The sequence below is a fragment of the Trachinotus anak genome, unplaced genomic scaffold (assembly GCF_046630095.1).
Source record: "Trachinotus anak isolate AG129_WGS33_773 ecotype Australia unplaced genomic scaffold, CSIRO_AGI_Tana_v1 ptg000013l, whole genome shotgun sequence".
Lineage (NCBI taxonomy): Eukaryota > Metazoa > Chordata > Actinopteri > Carangiformes > Carangidae > Trachinotus > Trachinotus anak.
The window spans coordinates 24,658,152-24,682,067 of NW_027273864.1; the positions used below are offsets into that span (position 1 = coordinate 24,658,152).

The 23,916-nt window shown below is 40.4% G+C and overlaps 1 protein-coding gene across 2 annotated transcripts; it reads right to left on the reverse strand.

The window, feature by feature from the left end:
* Positions 1-674: 674 nt before the first annotated feature.
* Positions 675-22,537, reverse strand: LOC139630508 (DDB1- and CUL4-associated factor 1-like). 2 transcript variants are annotated; one of them, XM_071494037.1, is made up of 30 exons: positions 22,367-22,537; positions 19,967-20,163; positions 19,751-19,827; positions 19,496-19,569; positions 18,893-19,006; positions 18,209-18,346; positions 16,650-17,276; positions 16,329-16,430; positions 14,368-14,526; positions 13,666-13,845; positions 13,437-13,546; positions 13,128-13,227; positions 12,677-12,846; positions 12,439-12,563; positions 12,264-12,340; positions 11,558-11,722; positions 11,166-11,321; positions 10,187-10,813; positions 9,015-9,292; positions 8,691-8,889; positions 7,720-7,802; positions 7,534-7,618; positions 7,143-7,376; positions 6,272-6,365; positions 5,954-6,058; positions 5,765-5,838; positions 4,886-4,975; positions 4,374-4,547; positions 3,517-3,655; positions 675-2,790 (listed from the first exon to the last, which is right to left on the reverse strand). In XM_071494037.1, the coding sequence occupies exons 2-30, from the start codon at positions 20,155-20,157 to the stop codon at positions 2,723-2,725; spliced, it is 4,815 nt and encodes a 1,604-aa protein (XP_071350138.1). In that variant the 5' UTR covers positions 20,158-20,163; positions 22,367-22,537; the 3' UTR covers positions 675-2,722. The 2 variants fall into 2 exon arrangements, with proteins under 2 accessions (XP_071350138.1, XP_071350137.1); XM_071494036.1 differs by lacking the exon at positions 22,367-22,537 and adding an exon at positions 21,920-22,329.
* Between the last annotated feature and the right edge of the window lie 1,379 nt (positions 22,538-23,916).

The following is a 23,916-nucleotide window of genomic DNA, read 5'->3' on the forward strand; positions in this document are numbered from 1 at the left end:
TTTATGTCTTAGTCCTTTACTTATGAGCAGACCATGTTTCTGTGAAAGCCAGATTCAAAATGGCTGAATTAGTGGCTCCAGTCTGTCATATAATAGTCATTTGACTGCTAACAAGATATTAAGACCATATGGACATAATCCTCTATGGCAGCACTACTGTAGCCTTTTTGTAAATAAATGAGCTGCAACATGATGACTTTGTGAATTCAAATTATAATAGTTATAATATATATAGTAAATATTATAGTATAGTATAGTATAGCAATCCCACCAAAAAACCAAAGTCAGGTCACAAAGATGCTTCAGAATGCTACCAATTCTTTCATCCTCCGATAAGCAAATATATAAAATACAGCATTTTGTCGATATGTACAGTTAAACGAGTTGTGACTGTGGAATGGAAACTAAATTTCTTTAATATATTATATAAATATAATTATATAAATTATGATTACCAGCTGTTGTGACTTCAGAGGACCTCAGGAGAAAGCCACTTCCAAACTTTGGACAACACATTCTTATATAATTAACGTGAAAGGTAAGAGAGTTCATGTGATGGTGACTGAGTACAGACACAGCAGCTTTCTGTAAATATCCAAAACATCACCTCAGCCTGAGTTTGAACTGACGCTCCAACTTCAGCCACTGAAACATCAGCATCATGACACACGCAGTTAGCAAGAAGGGAGACAGGTCTTTTATTATTAAAGCAGAACTTATGAACTGAACCGTAGACTGATCTCAGTCTCACTAACCAGTTACACCACTTTAAACACATTGACTGTAGACAACACAATCCTTTGTAAAATTTTATGGCTCTGACAAGCTGCTGCGGTTTGAAATACTTTTTTTTTTTTTTTAATTGAGCATGAACTTTTAAACTGCTGACACCAACATGATGTGCATACATGACTTCCACTCACAACCTAGACACTGAGATCACTTTGAAAACAAAGTTGTAAGTCTTAACCCAAGTTTCATCAGACTGTTTATCAGCAGAACAGTCAGTAACAATCCCTGTTGCAGATTGTTTTTAATGCACTTTTACAATAGTTAAAAGAGCATTGAATTGGTCTGAGAGTTTCAAACATATCAGTACAGCAAACAAAATTTACAGCATCAACATTGTGTTGTGGACTCAAACAGTCTCTGTTAAATACTGGCTGTGTTGTTTACCCGTAAGACAATTTTTAGTAGCTGTAAAAATAATAACAAATATGATCAATGTCACTGTTGATGACAATTATGTTGTGTTTTATGAAACCTTATAGCAGCAGATAATGAAATAACTACAAGTGAGCTAATGTTTTAATGATTTGACAATAGCGACTGACATATCAAATCAAAAAGTAACATATTAAGTTTTCACATTCACATTTTTTTAAATTACTGCAGATTTCAGAAAAATGTTGATACCACACCTAAAGTAACAATCACTGCATAGTCTCATATAATCTAGTACATGAACATGTGTAACTGTGGTTTTATCACATTCAGAGGGAGGTTCTTAGACAACATCATCAACTCATGGATAACACTGGTTTTATTTTCCTGTTGTCTGCACACTGTCACTGAGAGCACTGCAGGGTTTCTCTCCTCCAAAAACTGAGACTTTAATGGTATTTAAATTTTTTCACCAAAATCACCAATAATTTAACAGATTTTCAGTCGTATTCTCGGTTCTGCCTGCGATTCCACAGGTGTCTGCTCAGTGCTGCCAGTTTACTAGATGAAGGATACGTGGGGCTAAAAGCATCAAATCAGTAACAAAACAACTTCCATTTCTCTCAGAACATAAAAGCTGTCAACCCCTGTAAAGGTAAACCAAAAAAAAAAAAAAAATTCAGACAAAATTACTTAAATTAAACAGAATTATTTTACTTTGAAAAACATCAGCAAAAACATACAAATGTATTTCTTTGTTGAGTTTTGTGGGAAAATAATAAATCGTTTGTGGAAAACCAAAGAAGCACAGGAGGGAGCTTTTAGAGGGCAACAAACTGCTGGTTTTTTGCTAGATGAGGAAATGCTGCTGTGGCTCCACACTGATCACAGCCTTTATTATTTGGTTGTTGACTATGATCAAACGCATGAAAAATGTTCAATAAAAAGATTCAATAAGTGTGGAAGACTGTTGACTACTGCTGCACTAATTCCACTTTATGGCCTTAAGAATTATGAACATTAGTCTAAACCTGGATGATTTATTTATGGGGAAAATGGGTAACAAAACACTATAAACTGTCCTTGACATAAATTCACATTCTTTAGTGGCTCAAAATCAACTGAGCTCTATAGTGAGAGTGAGGTGACAAAAAAGTTTGATAAAATTTGAAAAACAAAATTAAATTAAATACTTATTCTACATCAGTCAATCTTTTCTCCAGCTTAAAACATCATAAATACTTTTCATTCAAAATGTTCACAAACACTGTGCTGTTGAAACAAGCAGCAGAAAACCAGGTGAAGGGAGGAGTCGGTGTTTTCATCTGAGCCCCGTCATCTTTGGGAAATATTTATTCATCATCATTGTCGTCTCTCTGGAGTTTAAAATATATATATATATGTATATAGAGAGAATATTACAGACTTTCTTTCCTCCTCCAGGACACTGATGTTCATGTCAGTGTGCTCTCAGTCGACTCCCCTAATTGGATGAGAAGTGATGGTTTAAAAAAGAGAAAAGTCCTTGTTGAGGTTCACAGTGTAACACAGGAGCAGGTCAGGAGAACCATCTGTCACGGATCGACCGCAAGAGCTGAGTTTCCTCATCAGAGGATCGTGGGTAGTCTGCAGGACGGACACACACACGGACACACACACACACGGACACACACACACACACACGGACACACGGACACACACACACACACAGTCATTTTGTCTGACAAACGGTTCAAAATCCAGAGCAATTTAATTTCCCATCATGTAAGACAGAGAAAAGCAGAAACACCTCACATCTAAAAATTTGAAACCGGCTGAAAAGGAGGCTCTCGCTTCCTCTGACTTCATGTTTAGTCCTCCTTGTCTGTTTGTAAAAAGTCAGGGTGAAGACAAAAGCAGGATCAGGACTGACTCGATGTGTCTTTCTTTTCTTGGTCCAGACCAAATGAACCAAACTACAGGTGTGAAATTGCTCTAAGACAGTGGTCACTAAAAGGCAGACCGCAGTCAAGATCTGGACCCGGACATATAACTTATAAATTATTGAGCATTATGCGTTTCTATTTTAACTGGCACATCTTTTATAGCCTTTATGGCACTGGTCATGTGACATTGTTCAGCCAATCACTGCAACCGAGTCCTTGAATGAGAAAGTTGGAAACATGGAAAGTCAAACTACACTTTTTATTTCATTTCGTAAAATTAAGAACTTAATTATATTTTTTCAAAAGCCTTTGCTCCTTGAAATGATTAAGAACATTCTTATTATTGTAACTATTACAGCCACAGAGAGGAACTTTTAATTGAATACCTCTGCTCTAACACCGTCACCTACATTGTTACAACACTCACCATCCATGTTGTCAGGGTCAAATAAATCAGATCCCTCATCACTTCTGTATGAATGGTCTGAGTCATCTGAATCATCCTCCTCATCATCATCGTTGTCACCGTTGTTATCATCACTGTTGCTGCCAAGAAGATCTGCAATCTGTGGAGAAGAGACTCGACTGAGGATTCCTTCAAAGCAAAAACCAGCAACCACTGAGACGGAACAAGACAGACCTGGATGAGGTAATGTTTTAAAGAAAATGCCTTTACTGTTTCTATTTTCAGGCCTTTTGCCACAGTTTTTTTTTTAAATAAGCAAGCAGATGAGGATTTAAGGGGAGAGTCTGGGAGACCAGGACAGAACACTCGGCAGCAGACACATAATCAAACCTGTGCTTTCACCATAGTGATTTATGTTTTGGTCCAACTCTGGGTTTGACTTCATGAGAAACAGAATGAAAATATAAATCACTGTCAGACATTCAGAGCATAACACTGACTGTGGTGAGACTGAGGTTACATCACAGGCTAAAATGCCCAAGATCTTATTCACTTTTTTTTTTTAAACATTTTTACTGATATCGTCAAACCAGACTTCAGGCACTGTTCTACATGGTCCTGGAACTTGAATTTGAACAAATGACTACTCTGTGCAGTGAATGAAACCAGTGTTCTACTGTCTGATATCATTTTATAAGATCAGCTATGTGGGTTTAAGAACCTTTTCCATCATATGCACCAAACCAAGTGGACAGACACATATTTCTCCAAATGTTTACATAAATGTGAGAACTCAGTATTGTGAGACAAACGACTTCCTGCACATCAGACACAGAAACGTGACAGATGGCCTCAGACGCTGCAGCGACGTCTGATACCTCTTCATCTGTGGGGGAGTTGGCTCCGTCCCCATTTTCTGGGTTGTCGTTATTGCCAAGCTCCTCTATTAGCGGGTCTGTGTCCATATCATCATCGTCATCATCGTCGTCGTCGTCGTCGTCATCATCATCATCTGTGTCTGAAGAATCGTCATCATCCTGGTCTTCATCGTCCTGGAAGAGAATAACATGCATTAAAAACAATTACAACTAACCTAAGGGACAGTGTATAATCACCTTGACATGTTTTCACTGCTGCACATATTTTAACTGTGATTTAATGTATCAAGATAAGAAAAAACTGTTTTTCCGGTCTCGTGTTAAGCAGCCTAACATCATGAGTATACACTCCAAACACAGGCAAACACAGGCCTCTGAAAATGCTAAAGTCGTCCTCCAAAAAAAATCTCCCTCCTCTAAGATGGATCATTAAAACAAACAAAAATGATACTCAGATGTGTGTGTGTGTGTGTGTGTGTGTGTGTGTGTGTGTGTGTGTGTGTGTGTCTCACCTGATCATCGTCGTCACCCTCTTCAGCCAGTTTCTGTCGTCCCACCTCGTAGAGACGACACACCATGTCCAGGCTCACCGTGTCCTGGTTCTACAGTCAGTTCACAAAAGACAAACATTGTTGGTTCCTGTGGGACTTTTTTCCTGTTAGACTTCTTAAAAAATACAAATAAGAAACAAAAATAAATAAACGGATTATTTTCATAATAATCAATTTATTTATAATAATAATATTAATTAATATTATTATTATTATTATTATTCAAGAAGTAGAATTATAGATATGAAAAAGCTATAAAAAGATTAGCTGACTAATCAACTAGTTGATCAACAGAGGTATAAACAGCAACTACTCTGCTAATTGATTAATTGATTAATTGTTAAAGGCAAGGATGCTTGATTCAAGCAAAAAAAAAAAAAAACAGCCACTGTAAACTGAATATCTTTACATCTGTTTGAGAACCATGATGTTTTTTCTGACATTTTTTCTGGGAGAAATAATCAATTTAATAAATTAATAATCATTAGTTGCAGTCAAAACAATTATAAAAAAAAGGAAATTATTTGTTGTGGGTTATAACAACACAGAAATCAACATTTAAGAAAACATTGTTTCACATAGTGGCAACATGTAGCACAGAAATGTTCATAGCACTGTGTGCATACAGACATAACTACCTTTATGAGTATAGGGCCACACATGCTGAATTTGTGTATGTATGTATTTGTTTATATCATTACATTTCATCTTTGTGCCTTATCCATACACGTAGAACTTACTGTTGCTTTAGAAAAATTAGTTAATTAATTAAAAGTTATTTATTTGCCTCCAAGTGAACATGAACACCGGCCATTTGGAGGCTTAAATCAAGCAATGTACCTCAATGACAGCCAGGTAGCAGTCTTTGTTGTCAGTACACAGGTCAAAGATGTTCCTTTTCACATCCACCGTGGCTGGAAAAAAAAAAAAAAAAACATTTAAAAAAAATGTTAAGGCAATTCAGCGGGAACACATGAAAAGACAACAGCTGAAGCTTGTAGTTAAAGGAGACGGCTGGTTGCAGCTGACCGATGGGCTTGTACTCTGTAGCATCAAAGGTCCTGAAGGACGAGCCAAAGGGACTCTTCATCTGCTGGTCCATAGCATCGTCCTCATCATCACCTTGCAGCATTGCTGTACACGAGTGTGCATGGAGAAAAGAAAAAGACCACAACCTGTTACTGTTGTAAAACAAAATGCCCACTCAGATACAGACACACACAGAGCACTTGTCATATTTCTGTGTCAAAAATTCTATGTGTATTATTAAATAACCATATACATTAATAAATAAACACACAGTGCAGACACACAGTTTACTTAAGCAGAACACACACAGGCCCATACCTCCATACATGATGGTGGCATTGCTGTTGAAGACCACCCTGCATTGGTCCAGGGCAGGGACAGTGCGCAGGAGGTGGAAGGTCCTCAGGTCCCACTGTCACTGGCTGTCAAGGCCGACAACTACAGAACATGAAGTGACAATACAGACACATACACACTATCTGTACAGCTGTATGCTCATGTGAAAAACTATGACCACTCATCTGACCATGAACTTGGGCTTCATTAAACTTTCTTGGAAAATTTGATGCAATATTTTTTTAGATGTCTTAATTCATCATTAAGTTGTAACAAAAACAGTCTTTACAATATAAAATATAGATTACAATCTGATGATAAACCTCTCTTCACTGACTCCCTACTCAGTTTGGAATTCATTTAAAACCTTGCTGATTACTTAATGTTCAGGCCCCACTCTACATCAGCACTCAGCTCCTAGGTCTCACGACTATAAGGTGACAGAGCCTTGGCAGTCGCTGCTCCAGAATTATGGAACCAGTTGCCATTAGATATCAGATGTGCTCCATCCATCTGTATTAAAAAAATCTCGGCTAAGGACACATTTTTATTCACTGGCCTATTTGGCTCACCAACTTTTTACTCTGTTGTCATGTTCATAATTGTGTATTTGCTCCTTGTTATTTCTTGTTTTAGTTAGTATGTTTATATGTTTCTTTAGTATATTTTACTTATTCTATATATTAGTTTTACTTACTTTTATTTAAGAAGAAGAATAAAAAGTAAACAAAGTGAGTGTCTTATTTTGTAGTGTTTGTCTTTTAGCTTTGTAGAGCTGTGTGTTTAAAAATGTCAGTTGTGTATTTATGTCACTTCGGATAATTATTTTCAAAGCACCCGGATCAGAGGATACAATCTCAGTGTTGATGATGACCTCCAGGCCGTTGGGATGGAAGACGCCACTGATGTTCATATTGAACTTGTCAAACTTATGGATGGCCCGTGATGCCCGCACATCCCACAGAACCCCATCATTCAGCACCAGGTCGTCGGTGGGGTTGAAGGTGGCACAGTTCCTCTTGTAGTTGTTGGCGAGGGCGGGGTTGTTCAGGGTCAGACTTTTCTGACCCGTCTGGATGTCGTAGATCTGCAGCACAGAAGGATAAAATATATGAGACAAGCAAAATATTGAGGAGGGGAATATAAATGGTGTTTGGGAGGATGTAATACTATAGAAGAGTAAACTGATGGAAAAAGACGTTCAGTGGGAATAAATCATGACAAGAGCATTATGGGTAACCTACATGTGCGATTTGGTCCTTGGTGCCGATGACTCTGTCCTGAGAGAGTTTGCTGAACTCGACATAGTGGTCATCTACAAATGAGTTTCTGGGAATAAAAACAAGACATTTCAGCAACATCCAAACACCACAGTTCATACACCATGAGAAACAACGATGTGCACAATGAAAACTGAGTGTAGGTTTTACTTCAAGCTAAAGACACCGTCCATACTCCAGAGGGCCGACAGTGGGACGCTCCAGGAAGCAGAGGTAAGCAGCAATTTCCCATCCTGAGGAACACATGACATGCAAGATTTAACATTTATTTTTACCATTTAAATAATGTCATTTCACTAAACTTTCATTCAAGGGAAAAGACTAAAAACAGGTAGGGGACCGTTATCAATCACAACACAAAAAGACCAGACACTTCCCATACATAACAGCTGACATCCGCTGATTTTTTGCTGTACTGTCCAAAAACTCCATGAAAAATAATGATTTATCCTTTTCTAGTAAATTATTTATTTAAAAAGATCCGGTACATCATGAAACCTGCAGCATGAAGAAAATTAGCTATACTATAAATAAAAACTACACTCATCCAGGACATATTAACAATGAACTGAAACTCACTTTAAAGCTGTGTGAAGCCGAGTGGAGCTGCAGACTCATCTGATAATTCTCTGTAGGTTCATTACTTTGAGCAACACTTCCAACATTACACTATGATGAAATATCAATTCTACTTAACAAGACGACGTCCTTGAACCATCAGTTTATCTTTTTTAACTAATTTTAATTTTTAATAGCTTTTAATAGCTTCTCTAGTCTTACTGACCACTCAAAGCACTTTACAATACTTGCCACAGCCACCTATTCACTCACATAGTCAAACGTCACACTCAAACACACACACACTAATACACTGATGGGTCAGCCAACAGGGGCAATGTGGGGTTCAGTATTTTTGATATACAGCGTGGACGAGCCGGGGATCGACCCACCAACCTTCTAATTACTGGACGGCCCTCTCTACCTCCTGAGCTACAGCTGCCTTGACAGTGTCATGATTATTTATTGACAAAACTACATAGTTTGATTTGCTCCCAGCTGGTCATATAAGATGGCAGCAGGTGTTTTGAAATGTGTGTGTGTGTGTGTGTGTGTAAATGTACCCTGGAAGGTTCGAGGTGTGTAATGGCTGATGTGTGGCAGGTGTAGTTGGCCTCCTCCTCTCCAGAGAAGACATTGTAGAACTTAAGGTGACCGGAGCAGGTTCCCAGCATCAGGAAACGCTCGCGGGCAGAGAAGGCACAACAGGTGAAACCGCTCTCATCTCCGTCGCCTTCATGGAAGACCGACATTGGGCGAAACCTACAGTGATGGGAGAGATGATGCAAAAGAGGATTATGGCTAGTTTTTGTTTTCTTAGACTCCTGTTATTGTCTTTTGCTGCTGCACCACAGCTTTAACTGAACAGGTGAGTGTCTGGTCATTACCTGCTAAATATCAGATGTCTATCCAGACACCCTCTGTCCACTCCTCCATATTTCGGGTACAGCACCCGGCTCCCCAAGCGGGCAGTGAAGTTAGGTGATGCCTGTCGCCTCTGCTTGGGCTCGGGGCATCGGTGGGGGGTGAAAAGGGAGAAGGGGGGGCAGGTGGTGACAGGATTGGGGCAGCGTGCATGTTGTTCCCTCAGATACTCTGTGATGATGCTGTCAAGGGTCGGGGGGGAAGGAAGGTGGCGCTCCAGCTGCTTCTTCATGGCTGGAGTCTGATCGAGAGAAACAAAAGGTTAAATTCAAACCAAACCACAAATCAGTTTATCCAGGTATTTCTCTATGGATCAGTATTTGTTTGGCTTGGTCCGTTTCCCATCCTTTGATTGTTGCCACATTAAGTGCTTTTGTTTCCAATATACAACTTTATCAGAAAGTGAAGTACACTGAACCTGAACAGTTTAAGCTGAACTGCTTTTTAGTGACAGAAAAAAGATTTTGCAGCTGTACCAGACCTCTGAAGTGCTGCTGGTGGGGAAAAAGTGAATTTCTGCCTCAGTATTTTGTTGATACTGAGGATGAAGACAGGCTGTGTAAACCCCTTCTGCTACGACAGGTCCACACTGAAACTCCTGTCACTCAATGAGTATCTGTGAGCAGGATCTGGCAACTTTGGCCGAGGGAACTTCGTAAAAATTAGATTTAAAAAAATAATAATTAAAAAAAAAAACAACATTAAAACAAATAAAAAAATATAAAAACTCAACTTTGAGACATTGAAACTAAAAGTGTGGCAGGTCTGCCTGATGAATGACTTATGATTACATGACAGTAAAAATTGCTGTTAATTATGTGTCAAACCACTAATCGATGGATGGTTTTAGCTTTAACTTTGTTAACGAATGTCAAGGATGCCTGAAGTGACACAAATTAGACCATGAATCCCCAACTAGATTTTGTATTTGAAACCCATGACAAAAATGGTTGTAGCCTACATGTCATTTTGTTACCTATTAATTCCCCTTTTTGCTGGGGATCACCAGGAAACCCCTCAAGGACCCCATGAAATATTGAGGAACAGAGATGATTTTAAGGAGTTTAATCAATGTCAGTAGAGGAAATCTAACGATTAAACAAATAATAACAACAAAACCAAACCTATCACTGACCTGTATGAAAGCACCGTGGTCAGATTTCTGTTTCAGTGCGCGAAGTTTTTTCCCTGAGTTGCAGTTGGCCACTGGGCGTTCCCGTGTGAACAAAATACGGCCAGCCAGATGTGAGCCCTGCCCATGAGGATGAGGAGTTGGAGGAGGGGGAAGGGCAGATGTGGTCAAAGAGGAGCATGAGGGGTGAGGACTGACAAGGGCGCGAGAGGGAGGCGGAGACGGGGTGGAGGACACAGGAGAGGATCCAACATGGCTGGCAACGCGAGCTGCAATCCCGCCAGCGAGCCGGCAAGTCCTGGGAATCTGTGAGGAGGGGGGAGGGGTTACGCAGGAGGAAGAGTTCGGACAGAGGGATCCTACGGATAAATTTGCCTCTTTGACGAGCGTGTTCGCCGTGTCGTGGAGCCCTTTAGCCACAAGGTGGTTCCTGATCAGCACGAGGAGTTCCTTCTCAGAGAACGTGATCCGGGACTGGGCAACGACGTTAGCCTTCTGCAGACGAGCCAATGAGACGTCGGTACCCATGAGGAGAGGCTTGCCGGACACTCGCTCCGTCATCTCAGCAGCATAGCGACAGAAGCGAACGTGCTCGCTGCGTTTGTCCTGCAGCAACGGCTCCTTCATCAGCTGTGGATGTGAAAAGATCAAAAATTATACATGAGTATTGGGAATTATAGATTTTACTGTATTTCTTGATGGGATGCAGGTGAAATTCTGTAGTCACTGCTGTCCTTGAATTATCCGCCTTTCAGCTCATCAAACATCAGAATAAGCCTCTATTCTCAGTTAAATAATATAAAATATTAAACTTTTTTTTAAAATCTGCATCTCGAGCCAGATCTGCACCAAAATGCAAATAAAGATGCACATCATGAGGCAGATCTGGATCCCCACTAAAAATTCATAACTTATTCTCAGGACTTTTCGCTAAATGTAGCTTCAACATTTTTTTTTTTCTGACTGAAAATCTTGCGCTCGCCTGTTGGATGTGGCCGCTGGTGAACAGTGGTAGTTTGCTGATGATTTGTCTGATGGCTGAGCTGCGAGAGAGTCCGACCAGAGCCTTGCAGGCCAGAGCACGGATCAGGTCTGCGTCTGTGATGGGCATCTTCACCGACAGCAGAGAGAGGAGCACCTGGGAAAGATGAGAGGTATGGGAATTAATGGGATGGTCCATGAGGAACTTTTTTTCTTCTTCTTTTTTTTTTTTTCTTTATTTCATAAAAGAAGAAGAAATCAAGAATCTTATAAATATGTATGTTCACCCATGTTTTTTCCACCATTCATCTACTTGTGAAAAATCATGTGAGTTCACTGCTGTTCTGAAAAAAAGTCAAAAATAAAATCATATATTTCTCTTTTCATTCTTACCTTTATACCATTGTTGTTTTGTACTAGTTGCCACATGTGGGCCAGCACCCTATTGTGGGGGGCAGGAGGCTGCTGGGGGTGGAGGGACGGCCTGAGGGGGGTGACAGCAAAAGCACCCACGGTGTTCAGGCTCTGGTCTGGAGCGCACACACAGTTTATTATCACCTGGGAGGGACAGATGTCAGAGAATGGGAGTTAAAGTGGAGTTCAGGTTGGCAGACAAGAAACACTGTGATGCTGTGTGTGTTAGGCAGCTTGCTAAAGCAGGTAAGAGTGGGATATATTGTTGGGTTTATTCAAAGAAACAACACCATCAAAGTGTGCAGAGTTTGTGGACAGGTAAGTAATGCAAGGTTTATCTTGCATTGCTCACATTATCTTGCAACACATATCTGAATGTACAGAGGTGATGTCAAAAGCTTCTGTGACCCAGGATGGGCAGCTGTGGTGAAGGAATAGCGACAGAGAAAGAGAGACACCGTAAGTTTGGAAGAAGCCACTTGACTGGTCCGACTCAGAATATTGAGGTGTCTGCTTCAGATTAACTTTTCAATGACACTGTAGGCACGTTAGGAAGTGATCGCTTCACAGCCAGTATGAAGAAAAAGAATGATTACAGTGAGTAAAAACTGTTTCATGTTCATAAGAGCACCTGATTACTGCTTCAAGACAAACTTGAAAAAGTCTTTTACAGCCATCCACTTACTTGTAGTGCAGACTTTTGGATCTCAGCATCGTTGACAAAGACCTCGCCCTCTGCGACACCAAGGATGATGCTCATACCTGCAGCAGAGACACACATCAAGGACAAAAGATCCAAAAACTGAAACTTCAAACATTTTCTTTTACCTGAAAGACAAAAACCACAGAGGTTTACTGACCCACAGTGGAAACAGGAGCCCTGGTTTCATCCAGAACTTCTACAGTGTCTGCTAGCACCAGCTGGACTTTAGGAACCACTGTCAGGATGGCAAGGATGTCCAAGGCATAACGCACTGTGTCACTCCTGGATACAAAGAGCGAGACAGAAACAGAAAGAAATGGTTGAAGTTACTCTTATAAATGTATAAATATATACTCACAAAACAGAAACAGTAGTGAAATAACCAACCACTTTACCTGCCATAGTAAGTCCTCCAGTCACAAGCTGTAGATATGAGCTGCAGCATTAAAGGAACACAGGACAACTTGTAGAAAACCTCGACCGGTTCCCAGTGGAGCTGGGGAGGTCCACACTCGATGAGAAACTCCATCATCTCAATAACCTGCTCTCTGGTGTACGTGTACGCCTGGAAACACAGAGCCCCCCACACACACACAGTGTATTTATGTAGGCAGATCACTATTTTTTTAATCAAGTTCTTCTTTCTGCTCCTTTCTGACATTTCTTCAAAAACAAAGATTTACTAAGAGCAGTGTTGGAGACAGTATTGACTGATGAAAGTGGCAGAAAGACAATGTTTGTTTTGGTTTTAATTTTACATCCATATAATAAACTAGAATTACCACCTCAAATCATTGAAATATAAAATTTGATAGGACACTGCAAACAGGACAACTGTAAATATACCTTGTAAAATGGCTGTTGGGGAACAATGGTGCCTTCGTCTGACGTGTGCAGGGACTGCTTCACCTGTTCGGCTTTTACTGCCAGGTGAGCCTCAAAGTACCTAAGCAAAGTCAAAGAAATGATCGATAATCAAGAATATGCTCAATGTATTTTATAAACCTGTAACACAGCTGCAGGTACAATGAGGAGGCAGAGCTCTGCGAACCAACTGGAGGAACTCTGCATGTTCTTATAGCATCAGCATGAAGGAAATGAGAAACTAAATAAGTGTCTGCAGAAATCTGCACATTTCTATTCATCCATCTGTACCTGCGCAGGGCCATGCAGGTATGCTTGGCTGTCTGTCGGCTGGAGAAGACCTGGTCATCACTCATCATGGACACCTCATTCTCTGTGTTGAGGATCTCCAGAGTACTGACCTACAGAGAGAGAAGGAGACTCCAGTTCAGACTTTTACCAAAGGTATCCTAAAAACATAATTTTTAAAAAGCCACCTGTCTAACATTTAAAGCACTATGGTCACATATTTAGCACTGACCAAGTTGATGAGCCTGCGCAGGCCGTCCTGGTGGTCGAAGAGCTGCAGCACCGCCCTGAAGGAGAAGGAAATGGAGAAAAACATGGTGGCGTGGCAGACGCCTGAAGCGTGGGACGACTCCAGCAGCCACAGGGCGTAGGAAACCATGTCTGACAGCACGCCATCCGGGAGCATGCACACCTACAAACACACACACACACACACACAGTAGAGATAAAAAACAGGCAGACTGAGGCTCAGTCTAACTGTAGCCATTTCACCTTAAACCACATTTTCAACTCATGTGGAGGTTTATCCAAAACAAATCAATGTGGTACGGAGGTCAACCATAAACTCACAATACACTGCTGCCTGCACCTAAAGCTGAATTAAACACTACATAAACTTGCTTTAAAATGTTACTATTAGATGATATAGATGAAATCTAATGCCCAAAATGGAGCTGCAGATTCAGCTGTTAACTCTCTGTAGGATCATCAATACGAGCGACACCTTTCGCATTCTCACATTGCTTTCACATTCTCATCTGATGTGATGTTTTTCTACAGAATATTGATTATAGCTGCTTTAATTAATCCCTTAAAGAAAACAGTAAAAGTAGAAATGGCCTCAATTTCCAAATCATATTTGTTTAAACATCTAAAACAGTGTGTGTGTGTGTGTGTGTGTGTGTGTGTGTGTGTGTGTGTGTCTCGACCATACCCTCTCCATAGCATCTTGGTTGTAGGCCAGGTAGTACAAGCAGAGTGAAACTCCAGTTGCTGCCATTGACGGCCTTGGGATCTCCAGAAGTCTCTGCACTCCTCCATGAGCGATGAACTCTGCCGCAAACTTTTTATGGAGGAGCAGCGAGGCGAGATACTGAAGAGAGGAGGAGACAGATTAGTGAATTTAGTGTTTGGTGTTTTCATCATAATCCCCTGAATTCATTAAAAGAACTTCAAATAAGAATCCATATCAGTTAATTAGTGCTCATGTGTGTAGTAAATATAAGGAGGACCAACATGTAGTGAACATGTTGACAGAGTAAAATAAGAACTGGGAACAAGACAGGAAGTATGTAGGTACTTCTGTTGTTCTTTCTTGAGGTTATTACTTTTTTGTATAAATGTCTGCATGACTGTGTGTAGTGGTCAGTTTTGAAAAATCCACATCAAAATGAAAGAGAAATCTTATGACAGGTGGTGTGACTCCTCAATACAAAGTCAAAGACAGTCCATGTTTCTATAGAAGTATGATACTAAAAATATAAAAATCCTGCAAAACATGATCAATTCCACTCCTCAGTGAAGCTATGGTGATTAAATATTGTTTAAGCTCAAAAATCAGTACCAACACTTTTTGAAGAGGTACATTTTATGGCCATGAAGTGCTGTAGTATACGAACATTCCTGCTGATTTATAGTTTACTATAGATGTGTGTACATTACACAAACCACAAAGCTTTCCTCAACAGAGATTCTGCATTGTCCACCAAATAAATTCTTTTAAGACCCTCTTCACACCACATAGAAAGCAGTTCACTACCCTTTTCATGGTCATACTGGTCAAAAAGTAGCAAAATAAAGACAAAATAAAGCCTTTACTTATTTATTGAGTTATTGTATTGTATTGTATTGTATTATATTATATTATAATTTAATTGATCAATCAACATGGATTGAGATGAGTTTTAAAGTTTTTGCTAAAATTGTCTGTTGCCCATCATCAGTTGATGAGTTGCCTCTACTGTAGCAGCGATAGTGACAGTGTTTGCTTCAGGTCTTATTGTGGAGACTGAAAGGCCAAAATGACTGAACAGACTTAGGTGTGTAACTTCTTCTGACAAGTCACAAACAAAAAATATATATTGGCTGATATAATAATAGCTAAAATTATAGCTAATGTTACTATGTAACGCACCAAAGAAAACATATTCAGCCCTTTTTGGGGAAGTGGAATTTGCAGATCTGCTGCTTATGTAAAACACCTTTGTCTAAATATAATTTTCTTGGCACTTCGAACTAGACAAAAATGAAGAGTTTTGTGATGTAAAAGAAGAAACACCACTAAATAAGCTGGTAAATTTAATCTTTTTAGGGCTAAGAACAGACCCACCCACAAATGTGTAGCTTATCCTTCACACACAGACACCTTCCTCTGAGGGGAGGGGCTGTGAGATATATGACTGCTCGGCTCAGTCGGTACTTGTCTGACTCTTTAAATAACCATATATACAAAGACAATTGAAGAGTTTGATTTGTAAATGAGAAATAAAACACAAAGTGTGTTTCTTAACCGATCATAACAGACAATAATGATGCTGTTTTTTGAAACATTACTGAAGATCTGATAATGTTTAGAACATTTAAACATGTTTTAGGCAGATTCTGATGTTTCATTTTGTTATCTAATATAAGTCACATAGGGTTCAATTGTATTAAATGTGTTATAAGATTTACATGAATGAGTTGACTTGAACAATGAGCCAACTAAGTGGACAGGAAACATCTTAATGACTATCTGATTATATAGATTTTTGTCTTTAGACTACTGCACTCAAACTACACTTAAAGCTTCAGATTTGAGGGCAGTAATGGAGGAATGGATGAAATTAAATAAGACTGTGATCTACACTACTTCAGCAAATTTCCTTTTGGGGACTTGTGAGGCAGCTGTCTTACCAGGAGGGCGTCAAAGATGAGCTGGACATTCTTGGTCTGTCTGAGGTCTATGTAGTTCATCAGCAATGACCGAGTGTCCAGCTGCATGAAGACGGCAAGCAGCTGAAAAGGAGACAAATATTACTGACCTCATGGTTTATCTAATAAGAGTGTGGGTAACATTAAAAAGGGCAAGCTGAACACAGTCAGTGCAGACTGAAAGGGAACTGGGCTAAAAGTTTAAAAGTTAAAATCCAATTTTTTTAACCTCCTTTTTTTTTTTTAAATTTGTGCTGTTTGTGATCCGTAAAGAACAAGTTATGTTTAGTTTATCAGCCTCACCTCCTGGTAATCTCCGAGCGGCGTCAGATACTGCAGGATGAGCCTCTGTTCCATGGCTGGGCTCAGCGGTGAAAGGCAGTAGTCAGAGCCAATCACCATCGAGCTCATCTCAGACCAGGAGGTGCTGCTGTTTGGCTGGTTGCTGGCATCCGTCCTCTCCGCCTCCTCGTCAGTCCTGCAGGAGGAGGAGGAGGAGGTGAAGTTGAGCTTCTGCTTCACCTTCCTCCCATTCTCCTTTACCGTCCGTCTTTTCCCTCCTCCCCCCTGTTTGTCCTCTGTCTCCCTGGAGGCCGGGTCTGGGCTCGCCTGGTACACAAAGTCTGGAAGCAGTCGGGCGGAGCTGGGTCCACCGCTGCTGCTACAGCCTCCATTTTTCTGGGCCGACCCGAGCAGGGACAAAGGTTTGGCCTTCGTCACTGGCCTGCTGCTTTGTCCATCTTTTCTGTCTTCCTCCTCTCCCGCAACCTCCCCCTCTGTCTTGTCTCGCTGGTCCATTGAGATACTTGAGGTCTGAGTGGCTTCACCCTGAGAGTCCTGAGGTAGATTCGGGAGGGGGTTGGTGGGACTGCAGCGATTCTTGGCCTCTTCGGTTTGCAGCTCATGCAGGCGTCGAATCATGACCGGTACCTGGATTTTTGGAGGAAACAAGTGATGTTGTTAGAACTCCACATTCTCCCATAAACACTTTTATCCTAACACATGGAAACAATAGTGAAAATTTACTTGTACTTAAAACCACAATATGTTTAGTGACATTATGATTATATTTAACTTCAACTTATTGTACATATATACTTTATTGGTTTCTGTCCATACTATACATATCATAGTTACACTCATATCAGAGTGGCACTTGTACATTGCACATTTTGTATATTGTATTGTTTATTTTGTTTCACAATTACATTCCTCCCTAAAAACACTACCCCACTGGTTCCTTCTGAGTACGCATTTTTATTTATTCAGTATCTCTATGCAGTTTTGCTACTGTTTGACCTGTCGGGTTCACTGCTACATGTATACAGATGTTACATGTTGTTGTACTGGCACTAATTTCTCTGTTCCTTGTGTCTCTAAAAGTAAAAAATGTGGGAATTCAATGTTATGTTAATGTCCAACTGAAATCACATCTACCTGTCCCCTGATGAGGAAACATCAGAAATGCTCCTTTCATCTCTGTTTGTTTGATAGCAGCTGGCAGGCTGACCTGTGGCAGGGGAATTTAATCTACTGCTTTAACCAATTATGGCTTCTTTTATAGCCACTCTTTTGTCAAAGAACACAGGACTTGTGAGTTACAGAGCAGATATGTATGCTGTAGCAGACAAAAACATCCAATTTAATTTCAGAACATATCAGAACACAGAGGCTGTCATAAAATCACTTGATTGGGCAACATTTCAGACATTAGGGAAAGGTGAGAAAACTGTAACATAAACATGAGACATACAGCTGCACCTGACATGCAATGTTATTAAACTTGCTGTGAATACAGTGTGAAAATGTGTGACAGCAGAGTGAATGACAGGATGTTTGTATGTAACATGTGTGACACTCACCAGCCGAGTGTTCTCCTCTCTGTAGCTGGTTGCCACTTCCTGGTTGCTCATGGCTCTGGCCAGCAGCCCTGTGGCGTAGACGCACAGTGGTCGCTCAGCTTCATGAGCCCAGCTGAACAACTTCTCCACCAGACCTTCCTGTCGTGTGCGCACACACGCACACACAATGAAGTGACTCACTTACAGGTCATTAAAGGCACAATGAAGAAGCATGAATAACACCTCACTTTAACCTCATATTTAGCATTTCTAAGCAGTGTTAAAATAACTATAATGCCTCCTGTAAACATAAACAGAACAGCTCTGATAAGTGTCTCTATAAGGGAAGTTCTTATTGTTGACACACCTGCACATTAATAAACACTTAATAAAAACTAAACCTAAAACTTTTTTAAAAATTTGATAATAATAATTGTTATTATTATAGTAATAATACATTTTATTTATAGGCTCCTTTAAAGGCTCTCAAAGACACCTTACAACACACAATAAAATAAATAAATAAGAATAATAAGAAGTAAATACCTGTTTACAACCACATTATTGTGTGTTAAACTATTCATTAAATGCGTATATCATGACTCTCTGAGTGCTGACCTTTTTAAATTCATCGTCCCTGTGCACCATCTAATAAAGCAGTGCCATCACTAACAAGAAACCACAATTCATCTCTTTCAATTTCACCTTCTCTTGGAAGACAACGGAGGTCTCCAGGCCTGGCATGATGTTCTGGAGTAATCGGCAGGCGGCTGTGTTGAGGATCAGCTCTCTGCTGGTCATTATGTAAGTGTCCAACAGCTGGAAAACACGCACGATGCAAAATAATCAATTCAAACTTTCTTTGTTTACATAAATACAATTAACAGACATTGTCAAATTCAGATTCTGCTTTATTATTTGAAAGCTGTTGTATTTTAATATTAATACTTTAATATGGAAAGAGCTGCTAGTAACTGTGTCATGTAATGAAGGGACACTGTGGATGACCTGCAAACAATCTCTTCATTTGACCAATCAGACTGGCTTGTTTCACTATGAAACTACTACTGTAACTCAACTGCAACGATCAGTTGATAAAATTAATCAGATACTATTTTGATAATCAACTAATTGTTTCAGCAACTTTTCAAGCAAAAACATCAAACACTTGCTTGTTTTAGCTTTTCAAGTGTCAGAATTTGCCGGTTGTTTCATCATTTGTGAAAATTTAAGAAAAAAATCTCTGAGTCTTAGACTGAAAAAAAGACAACTTCAGCAACTTCTTGTCTCGTCAAAAAAAATTCTCACCGCATTAGTAAAGTCATCATTCATAAAGAGCATCTTCAGGAGTTGTCCCAGCATGCAGTCTGGGTCCGCCCGTCCTGCATTATTAGACATGAGTGAGAAACTCAACAAACAATTACAAACATTAATAGAAGCTTCAGTCCTGCTCAGAAAACCCTGTGATGACCAAAACATCAGTTACCAAATCAAGTTCAAATATCTTGTGCTTTTGAAACAGTTTTGCGTCCTGTTAAAGAAGAAGTGTAAACAGATGATAACCTGGATGACGGTCATCAAACGGATCAGGGTCTGCTTTGTGATACTCTCCGGTCTCACGTTCAATCAGCTCAGATATTCTGCAGAAAACACAGAGATGAGATACAGTCACCACCTTAAAAAACATCCAGAGATAGACAGATGGACTGAGAGTGTCTGACATTAAGGTCTGTGTCTTATCCTAAGATTAGAGCTCATCAAAAACAAACCACTGCTAACTTAGTGAGGATGGACACCAGCTGCTCTGTAGTGCCGCGCTGCGCTTCTTCCCATTCATCTAACAGTGCGGCAAGATCTGCCTTTGCATCCACGGCCATAGCAACTGCCATGGCAGCCGACACGGCAGCCGACAACGCAGACGACAGGGCAGATGATACGGCAGCCGTCGGTTCTTCTTCTGGAGAAGACATCGCTGCCTGGAAGACAGGAGGAGGAGGAGGAGGAGAGGAAGAGGAGGAAAGAAAAGGAGAGGAGGGAGAGTTCAATAACTGCAGTTCTAATCAATTTTAAGAGCTTTTGATATATGAATCTGTGTCAATGTGTATTAGAGCTACAAAGATTGGTTGATCAACAGAAAATGAATCTGTAATTATTTTGATAATCAATTGTTGTAATTCATTCTTCAAGCAACAAAATGCAAAAAAAAGAAAAAAAAAAATCTCCTTCTTGATCCAATGTTGCTTTTCTTTTTCTTATGTGATAGAAAACTACGTCTTGCTTTTTTGAGATTTTGTAGATTAAAGAAAACGAGACATTTCAAGACGACACAATGGGAATATTAACAGTAATTTTTCACTATTTTTTGGCATGTCCATTAAATCTGGGAAAACTAAAAGTTTCCAGGTGCAGTGAGTGAAAATTCCTGCTTATTGAAAACTTATTGACTTTCAAAAGAATCATATTGTGATTTAGCTCACCCTTGTGCCTCATGTATTATCATTACATTGAGTCAGAGAGCTCAGCATCCAATTTTTTTTTTAGCAACTTACTCATCACTTGCCATCTGAATGAAAATATATATCATCTGCTACACAGGAAAAAAAGCAACTCATTAATTAAAATAAAATGCTTTAACAAATTAATATTTTACGTGGGTTTCACAAAAAGAGGATTAAGAAACAGAAATGTGGTTAAAAGAGGGATTTATGATTCTGAAAATACTTTCAAAACAGCACAATATTTTGTTGAATGAATAATTATTTTTCAGAGACTCAGATGCTTACTTCTGTGACTCTGTGAATGTAAAGGTAATACACGACTTGATCCTATTGTGTTAATTCTTTCTGTCACATTTATGTTGTTCAGTTGAACAAATAGGGTTTAACAGCCTCCTGCAGCACAGTCCACCGTCACACCAATCCCACTTTTAATTTAAATGGAATTGACTACGCTTATCGACCACTTAAAGCGCTTTACACTACAAGCCACATTCACCCATTCACACACACACACTCATACACTGATGGAACAGCCATCAGTTGGGGGTTCAGTATCTTGTTCAAGGACACTTGGGCATCTGGACTGGAGGAGCTGGGGATGGAACCACCAACTCGCTGATTAGTGCACAACCTGCTCTTCCTCCTGCACCATCTCCCTATAGACCAGTCACAAACTAACAGTATGTAATACTTTAATACTGTAAACCTTTAATACTAAAACCAAACAATATGCAAAAATAAATAATCATATTGTGATTATTTTGACAGATGTTGTGATTGCATTGATGGTGTGATTTTTGCTTGAGCCTGTACAAAACAAACGTTTTCCCTTAGATATGGAGAATATGATTTTATAAGCAGAGGCATCTCTGTCGCACCACAATGCTTCATTTACAAGGGTATGTGGTGACACACTGAATTTTATCAAAACACTGCAGCTCCAGCAATTTGGATATTGCACTAAACCATATTGCAGTTTTGATAATATTTAAATTAACCCTATTTAACACCCTCTCATCCTTTTTGGGGAATCTAAATTCATTTACCTGCAGACACTCTGTGTGTTTACTGTGTAAACAAAGTAAGACACCTGTGTGAAACAGAGAAGAGGAGGATACAGCAACCTGACTATGGATGACACAGGCTTCACTTTTCACTTTTTTCCCCCCTCACAGGTCTCTTCTTCACCACGACCTCGTCCTGGTTTTGTCTTTTTTTGTTTCCTAATACTCACCATCAGTTGCCTGAGTGAGGCTCGACGTCGAGGCATCGAGGGCAGCCTGTTTCACAATCTACAGGAGGATAGTGAGAGTTGAAAATGCCTCGGCGGCGATGTGAGTGTGCACCAACAGGTGGCCTCAGCTCAGGACAGCTGTCTCCTCCGCTCAGAGCCGCTCTCTGCGCTGTGTATGTGCGTGAACTCACAGCTAGCGCGGCAAGAAGGTGACAATTAGCAAACTTAGCTAACTCCCCGACAACCGCGCTGCCTCTTTCGCTTCGTCCGCATTTTTCTCAGCGTATTACCAGGCTCAGTCCTCGCCCTCCCTCTGTTTGCTGTCACCCCGAGATAAGGTGTGGAGTCGGGGGTGAAGGCAGCAGCATGTTGACAGTCGGTTACCTCATGTCCGTCACAACAGCCTCAGCTAGCGACTTCACTCAGTTTTTAAAAATGTTCACTCACCTGGAGGTAAACGTCCTCTGCGCTGCGTTTCTCCACTCGACTCGCTCTTTGAGGAAATTCTGCTCAATTCAGGAGCAAATGAAACAACGCGGACATTTAACGTTTTAGGGGGGAAAAAAAAAAAAGTTTCACGTTTATTTTCAAACTTCTCCCGGTGGCCGCACGCTACGTCACAGAACGACAGTCGACGTTAAATGACGACAGACGGCGAACCGCATCATGGGACTTGTAGTTCAAAATTGCAATGGACCTGTTTGCGCTGGAGTATTCAGATCATGGATGTATTACCAGACCTGGACACCGCTCAGCCTTGCAGCCAGTTGTTTCCAGTGGCCACTCGTGGTATTGCAGCGAAAAATCCCCTGCGGCCCAAAAAGCATTTTTCCCATAGAGCGCAATAGTAAAATAGAGGCCTGTAAAACTTTTAACAGGACACCTCCAGCTGTGCGCACAGCCACATATCAATCTTTCTCTTCTACATTTTAAGCCATGGGGTTTTAATCTTTGGAAAAGTTTTTCAAAGCCCAGAAAAGTCTTTTTTCTCTGAGTGACGTCACCCCTGTGTACGTGCACTCTATCCGCGGTCCCGCTGTGTCTCGGGAACGAGCATGGTTGCTAGGTTACTGCTAGCGTCGTCAGGAAGAGAACAAGTTAGTGTGAAAAGTGAATAAACGGCACAAAGGAGAGTTTTCTTCTACACAAACCAAGGTTCATTCATTTTGTGATTTTTTTTTGTCGCATTTATTCGTCACTTCTTACACTGTTTTTCAGGAATGTAACTGTTTTTAATCGATATATTCGCCGCATAACTGGATTCACTAAGACGCCGCCATGATTTTTCATCACTTCCTCCGTCACCGTTTCTTCAGGTATTTTAATTTAAGTCACTGAGCTTCTGTGTGATAGTTTCTGTGATGTGTGAGCAGCAGTGTCTCATCCTGACTGCAGGTCACCAGCCTGTCATCAGTCACAACCACCGCCTCATTATTTTATAGATGAACGACCTTCACTGTGTCAGCGGGTTAAATGATAACTGAGTCCGGCCTGGATGCAGCGTCCTCCGGGTCAGAAAGAGCAATGACGGGACATAAAGCTTAACTACAGCCCTGCAGTTTTTTTTATACAAGACATGCTGTATAAATCTGCTTCTCAATGAGAGAAAGTAAATGTAATAACTTTATCTGATGAGTTATAGTTATCTGTCACATGCAGCATCCATATCTTAAAATTGCCTAAAAGACAATTTCAACGTAATATTTTTTTTTTAATGATTTTTTAAAATGTTGATTCCAATGTGACTTTAGGATCTAAAGCTTCAGACTGAATGTTGTTGCCGTTTTAAATCCGTGTTTAAAGCCCCGGGCCGGTCCTGGATCAGTCTGTTAAACATCAGTCCGCTAGCACAGCACTCGTGAACGCGCAGCACCAGATCGAGAACGTTTTTCGCTCGTTCTCATTGCCCAAAGGCATGATGGGAGAGACACTACTGCGCAGTCTCTATGGGCCGCATAACGCGGAAGTAACCCGGAAGCCAGAAACTTTTTCGGCGT